General features: G+C 39.0%; 1 protein-coding gene across 1 annotated transcript; it reads left to right on the forward strand.

Moving 5' to 3' along the window:
• Positions 1-3394: 3394 nt before the first annotated feature.
• Positions 3395-7084, forward strand: LOC141388106 (uncharacterized). The gene is made up of 2 exons (XM_073958151.1): positions 3395-5787; positions 6811-7084. Exons 1-2 carry the CDS (start codon positions 3395-3397, stop codon positions 7082-7084), a joined length of 2667 nt encoding a protein of 888 aa, XP_073814252.1.
• The last annotated feature ends 396 nt before the right edge of the window (positions 7085-7480 follow it).

Raw genomic sequence — 7480 nt, forward strand, 5'->3', positions numbered from 1 at the left:
TTTGTTGGCAAAGTCGTGCCCGGTGAACTTTTGTATTGGGAAAGTCATCTCCGGTGAACTTTTGTATTGGGAAAGTCATGCCCGGTGAACTTTTGTATTGGGAAAGTCATGCCCGGTGAACTTTTGTATTGGGAAAGTCATGCCCGGTGAACTTTTGTATTGGGAAAGTCATCTCCGGTGAACTTTTGTATGGGAAAAGTCATCTCCGGTGAACTTTTGTATTGGGAAAGTCATGCCCGGTGAACTTTTGTATTGGGAAAGTCATGCCCGGCGAACTTTTATATTGGGAAAGTCATGCCCGGTGAACTTTTGTATTGGGAAAGTCATGCCCGGTGAACTTTTGTATTGGGAAAGTCATGCCCGGTGAACTTTTGTATTGGGAAAGTCATGCCCGGTGAACTTTTGTATTGGGAAAGTCATGCCCGGTGAACTTTTGCATTGGGAAAGTCATGCCCGGTGAACTTTTGTATTGGGAAAGTCATGCCCGGTGAACTTTTGTATTGGGAAAGTCATCTCCGGTGGACTTTTGTTTGGGAAAGTCATCTCCGGTGAACTTTTGTATTGGGAAAGTCATGCCCGGTGAACTTTTGTATTGGGAAAGTCATGCCCGGTGAACTTTTGTATTGGGAAAGTCATGCCCGGTGAACTTTTGTATTGGGAAAGTCATGCCCGGTGAACTTTTGTATTGTGAAAGTCATGCCCGGTGAACTTTTGTATTGGAAAAGTCATGCCCGGTGAACTTTTGTATTGGAAAAGTCATGCCCGGTGAACTTTTGTATTGGGAAAGTCATGCCCGGTGAACTTTTGTATTGGGAAAGTCATGCCCGGTGAACTTTTGTATTGGGAAAGTCATGCCCGGTGAACTTTTGTATTGGGAAAGTCATCTCCGGTGAACTTTTGTATTGGGAAAGTCATGCCCGGTGAACTTTTGTATTGGGAAAGTCGTGCCCGGTGAACTTTTGTATTGGGAAAGTCATGCCCGGTGAACTTTTGTATTGGGAAAGTCATTTCCGGTGAACTTTTGTATTGGGAAAGTCATGCCCGGTGAACTTTTGTATTGGGTAAGTCATGCCCGGTGAACTTTTGTATTGGGAAAGTCATGCCCGGTGAACTTTTGTATTGGGAAAGTCATGCCCGGTGAACTTTTGTATTGGGAAAGTCATGCCCGGTGAACTTTTGTATTGGGAAAGTCATGCCCGGTGAACTTTTGTATTGGGAAAGTCATCTCCGGTGAACTTTTGTATTGGGAAAGTCATACCCGGTGAACTTTTGTATTGGGAAAGTCATGCCCGGTGAACTTTTGTATTGGGAAAGTCGTGCCCGGTGAACTTTTGTATTGGGAAAGTCATGCCCGGTGAACTTTTCTATTGGGAAAGTCATCTCCGGTGAACTTTTGTATGGGAAAAGTCATCTCCGGTGAACTTTTGTATTGGGAAAGTCATCTCCGATGAACTTTTGTATTGGGAAAGTCATGCCCGGTGACTTTTGTATTGGGAAAGTCATGCCCGGTGAACTTTTGTATTGGGAAATTCATGCCCGGTGAACTTTTGTATTGTGAAAGTCGTGCCCGGTGAACTTTTGTAATGGGAAAGTCATGCCCGGTGAACTTTTGTATTGGGAAAGTCATCTCCGGTGAACTTTTGTATTGGGAAAGTCATGCCCGATGAACTTTTGTATTGGGAAAGTCATGCCCGGTGAACTTTTGTATTGGGAAAGTCATGCCCGGTGAACTTTTGTATTGGGAAAGTCATGCCCGGTGAACTTTTGTATTGGGAAAGTCATGCCCGGTGAACTTTAGTATTGGGAAAGTCATGCCCGGTGAACTTTTGTATTGGGAAAGTCATCTCCGGTGAACCTTTGTATGGGAAAAGTCATCTCCGGTGAACTTTTGTATTGGGAAAGTCATGCCCGGTGAACTTTTGTATTGGGAAAGTCATGCCGGTGAACTTTTGTATTGGGAAAGTCATGCCCGGTGAACTTTTGTATTGGGAAAGTCATGCCCGGTGAACTTTTGTATTGGGAAAGTCATGCCCGGTGAACTTTTGTATTGGGAAAGTCATGCCCGGTGAACTTTTGTATTGGGAAAGTCATGCCCGGTGAACTTTTGTATTGGGAAAGTCATCTCCGGTGAACTTTTGTATTGGGAAAGTCATGCCCGGTGAACTTTTGTATTGGGAAAGTCATGCCCGGTGAACTTTTGTATTGGGAAAGTCATGCCCGGTGAACTTTTGTATTGGGAAATGTTGGAGCAGAATACATTTGTGTTTTTGTCTTATTGTTGTTGTTCGTCGTTTGTATCGTATGGGTCTTTAATTTTGTTATTTAATTTAAAATTATTTAATTTAATATTTTATTCGGCCCACCTTAATGTTCTGTATGTTCGTCCCACCCTAACGTACGCAGGTACGTTGGGCACTTTTTGTTCGTCATAAGAAAACAACAACAACATTGCATACTTCAAGTTTATGCATTTGCTTGTTATTCGTTTTCTTCTTTATGTTTGAAGGGCAACAACAACAATGTTGTTAGAAGCAGTTCTGTATGTATGTACATATGTGCATATATATTTGCAACTGTGGCCCTTTGCTTGTCGTTCTTTTGATCGGTCAATTCTTGATCGATGTTTTGTTTTGATTGTCGTCCTCTATTGAGTTAAATGTTTCATATTTCGTTTGTTCCTCTATGTTCTGTGGCCCGACAAAGGGATTAGAAGATAATGTTTAGTTAGTTGACAAATAACCAGCTTATATCGAACAACTATCGAAGAAAATAAATATTGTGAATTTTAAAACGAAAATAAAACCTAAAGTGTTTTTATTTACAATCGGGCACAAAATAAATAAAACTTTCTGTGCGAACATTTTGGCGACCGTGGCAGGACGGTAGCTTTAAAAGTTAAAGTAAATTAATTATTATTATAATTAATTGAACAAAACTAGAATAAAGTGGAGATATTTGTGTCTCAAAAAATTGTGTTTTTCGTTGTTGTTGTTGCATAACATATTCGCTGTAGCAACATTCGAATAGTCGCCCACTTTATAAGCATTTTCGTCGATTAGCTTTAATCGCTACCGCCGTGAAAATATAATTTTGTTGAAAAGAATAAATATTATTCTTTAACAGAAAGTTAATTTTTTGTGTCGCTCGAGAAATTTGGTGTTACGCAATCGCGGTGACATATACAAACATACAAGATTTCGTGGAAAGTGTTTGGAAACTACACTTATACAATAGAATTGTTCTAACTGGTATTAGAAACCAATACTTTGAAAAAAAAGACACCATATTGAGTGCAAAATTGTGCATTTTTGTGAAATTTTTGGCGCTTTTATTTTGAAAATCGAAGCCAATTTCTCTTGTTGCTCGATTTTTTGCTTCTCTTAATTTGTTCAAAATGCCCAAAGACGGTACCGAATTTGTGGAAGAGAACGCTAGTAGTTCGGAACTATCTTCTCTTAAATTACAACGTAGTTCAATAAAGAAAAATATTACAAACATACAGAAGAAAGTGGAAAAAGATGGTTCGAAAATGGATTCGACCATTTTAGAATGTCGGCTCGAAATATTAGAAGAGTATTTTAAACAGTTGTGTGATATACAAAGTAAAATTGAAGCTCTTAATGCAAATGACAGTTCTCGTATCGATTTAGAAGAAACATTTATCGTGGCAAAATCAAAAATATTGAAATTGATAAAGAAAAATTGTGGTCCAGTGTCTATGGAATCTAGTTTCATGAACGCTTCAATAGCTTGTGGTTCAAATTCTCGTTTGCCTTCACTGAAGTTGCCTAATTTCAATGGAAAATATAGTGAATATCAAAGATTCATTACTGCGTTCCATAATATCGTACATGAAAACCCATCGATCAGTATAATTGAAAAATTTAACTATTTGTTGAACTGTCTTTCGGGTCCTGCCTTAGCTGTCGTCGAAGCGTTTCAAGTTTGTGAAGAAAACTATGAAAAAGCTTTAAATCGATTGGAAGAAAGATATGACAATAAAGTGCTCATATTCTTAGAACATATCGAATCGTTGTTCAATGTTCCACAAATGCAAAAAAGTGATAGTGTCTCATTGCGCCATCTTATTGATACCGTATCTGCTGTTCGTGGTTCGTTGTTGTCGCTCGGCTCAGAAGCAGATGTCATGAATGCAATTTTAGTGCATATGGTGCTTTCAAAAGTGGACATTGAAACAAAAGACAACTATGATGAGAAACAAGACTTCAAATCGTTGCCCTCATGGGACCTGTGCTACGAACTTTTAAGTCGTCGTTGTCAGTTTCTCGAAAGTCATAGAAAGAGAACTGAATTTCCTGAAAAGGTCATTCCAAACAAACATAACTCTCCTAGATTCAATCGGTCGGCTCATACTTTTGTCAACTCAAATTCGAATTGTTCATATTGTAACTCAAGTGAACATAACCTCTCAACTTGCTCGTCGTTCGCTAACATCGTTGTTTCGGAACGTTTTGATTTCGTAAAACGTAATGGACACTGTATTAACTGCCTTCGAAAAGGGCATATGGTCTCGAAGTGTTCCTCAAAATCTCGATGCAGAGTTTGTGATTCTGCACATCACACGATATTGCATATTTTCAGTACCCCAGAACAACCCAGTACTTCAAATTCGAATAGTAATTCACCGCAACCATCAACCAGCTCAAATCCAGTTTCGTTCGTGGCTCGTTCTTTTCGAAGAGCAATAATTCCAACTGCAGTGATTCTGATGAAGGATAATAGTGGTTCATTTCATACTGTAAGAGCTTTACTCGATTCGTGTTCTGAGTTGAATTTTATTTCGGAAGAAACAGCAAAGAGATTGAAACTTAAATTTCGTCCATTCTCTCAAGAAATATCGGGAATTGCAGAAGTTCGAACTGCAATTAAGTTTTCTGTCGACACTACAATAAAATCAAGAAGTAGTTCTTTCGAGTGGTCCTCCAGTTTCGCAGTTACCAAAACAATTTCGCCTCGCCAACCTGGTGAATTGATCAATACTTCGCAGTGGAAGATTCCGCCAAATATTAAACTTGCAGATCCCTTGTTCTACAAGCCTCAGCGTATCGACGTGCTCCTGAGTGCCGAAGTTTTCTTTGATTTGTTGATAGATGGCAAAATTTCGTTGGGAAATGGTCTCCCTTCACTCACAAATACAGTTTTCGGATGGATAGTTGGTGGTGCGTCGCCCAGCCGTTCTAATTCGTCGTCGTTTACGTGTAACTTAACTCTAAGTACACTTGAAAAGCAAAATTTTGATGAAACTTTGGAACAATTCTGGGAAGTTGAGGAGCATTCCAAATCTCCTACAACATATACTGAAGAAGAGCAAGCTTGTGAAGAGCATTTCGTCGCAAATAGTAGTTTTGATTCTTATGGAAGAGTACAAGGTCGTCTTCCATTCAAGAAATTACCCAATCATCTTGGTAGCTCATTGGAAATATCTCGTAGACGTTTTTTGTCGCTCGAAAGACGACTTGAACGTGACTCAACTTTGAAATCGATGTATGAAGTAATCATGCAAGAATATGTGTCGCTCGGACACATGTCGCCCTACACTCAATCGTTGGATAATTCGCTTTTTGTTATACCTTATCACGCCGTTCTCAAACCCCATAGTAGTTCTACAAAACTTCGAGTTGTATTTGATGCTTTCGCTCATACTTCGTCGAATCATTCGTTGAATGATAAATTGATGGTCGGTCCAACAGTACAACAGGATTTGATCACCACACTCTTTTCGTTTCGCTGGATCAAATACGCTCTCACTGCAAAAATATCAAAGATGTATCGGCAGTTTCGGATTGAAGAACCTGGTAGAAGGTTTCAAGTCGTTTTGTGGATAAGTTACAAAGATGACTATATAAAGGTATCCCAACTTAACACTGTTAATAATGGCTTATCGGCCGCCTCTTTTTTCGCAAATCGTATTTCGTTTCTCATTGCAGATAAACATGGCACATATCATCCTTGTGGTTCGGAGATCTTATGGCAAGATCTTCACTTCAATGACGTACACACTCGCGCCGATAGCATTGAAACTTTAGCCCTAAAACGGGATGAGTTAATCCAAATTTTGAATTTGCCTAAAAGGAATAGCAAACATCCGTCTCTCACTTCGAATGATGATACAAACATCATCATGAAAACATCGGACAACAACATCATCAAAAACCTGTGCATATCCAGGAAACATAAGCAAGATATTTTCCTTTATAGCTTCGAGTTGCCCGATGTCACAAATACTACAAACATATTAATTTTGTTGTTAGTATCGAATAATCTACGATTAACTCGGAATTTTAAGTTTGTTGTCAGCATTCTTCAATCTTCCCATCGTCATGCTGTCATTTTCCTCTGCCAAACGTGGCACAAATCAGAATACAAAATTAGAAATTTCGTGTCGTTGTTGCACTTTTGGACAACATTTATGTGGTTCAAACCTCGTTCGTCGTATCTGAACTATTTTGTGGTCAATAGATTCAGAGAGATCAAAGAAAAAATTCGAAACGTATTTTGGAGACATATAACAAGGAAAAGTAATCCAGCCGATATAGTATTTCGCTGTCGTTTTGTTCCTGAGTCCGTATTACCTGGTCGATTTCATAGCTGCTCGTATCTCCAAGAAGACGGCTCGAATTGGGTTGATAGTGGAGACGAATTCATCATGATTGGTCCAGAATACAGAAAAGCTGCAGTCTCCATAAACGCCATTTGCGAAATCAATGTCATTTCGGACATTATGGATAAGCATTTAACTTATTTGAAATGTATTCGATTAATATTTTTTGTTTTTTATGTCATCAACAGATGTCCAAAGAAGAGTTATTCGAAATCCATTGATATTGCCCCCATGCTTCCACAAGAACTAGCTCTTGGAAAGTTCATTTCAGTCGTGCAACTGCGTTGTGTTGCTGTTACCATGTTTGGTCTGTCAAATGTTAATTTCTATCAACCGTCACAGCTAATATTGGACGAATGGCCATCAAGCGCTCTCAATCCATGTGAAACACGAATAACGTCGTTTCGTAAACTTATTACCAAACAACTAGAAGTCGTTGGCAGTCTCGCCTGTACCGAATAATCGAATACGAAGAATGGGGTCCTGGGGTCGCCCAATCGACAAAATCGCTCCTTTACCACATGTTGTTTGAACCTATAGGCTTCAACGGGCGGAGGATGTTGGAGCAGAATACTATTGTGTTTTTTGTATTATTGTTGTTGTTTGTCATTTGTGTCGTTTGGGCCTTTCATTTTATTATTTAATTTAAAGTTATTTAATTTAATATTTTGTTCGGCCCACCTTAATGTTCTGTATGGTCGTCTCACCCTAACGTACATAGGTACGTTGGGCACTTTTGTTCGTCATAGAAAACAACAACAACATTGCATACTTTAAGTTTATGCATTTGCTTGTTATTCGTTTTCTTCTTTATGTTTGAAGGGCAACAACAACAATGTTGTTAGAAACTGTTCTGTA

Source organism: Musca autumnalis, unplaced genomic scaffold (genome assembly GCF_047663935.1).
Source record: "Musca autumnalis isolate F117 unplaced genomic scaffold, ASM4766393v1 scaffold_589, whole genome shotgun sequence".
NCBI classification, from domain to species: domain Eukaryota; kingdom Metazoa; phylum Arthropoda; class Insecta; order Diptera; family Muscidae; genus Musca; species Musca autumnalis.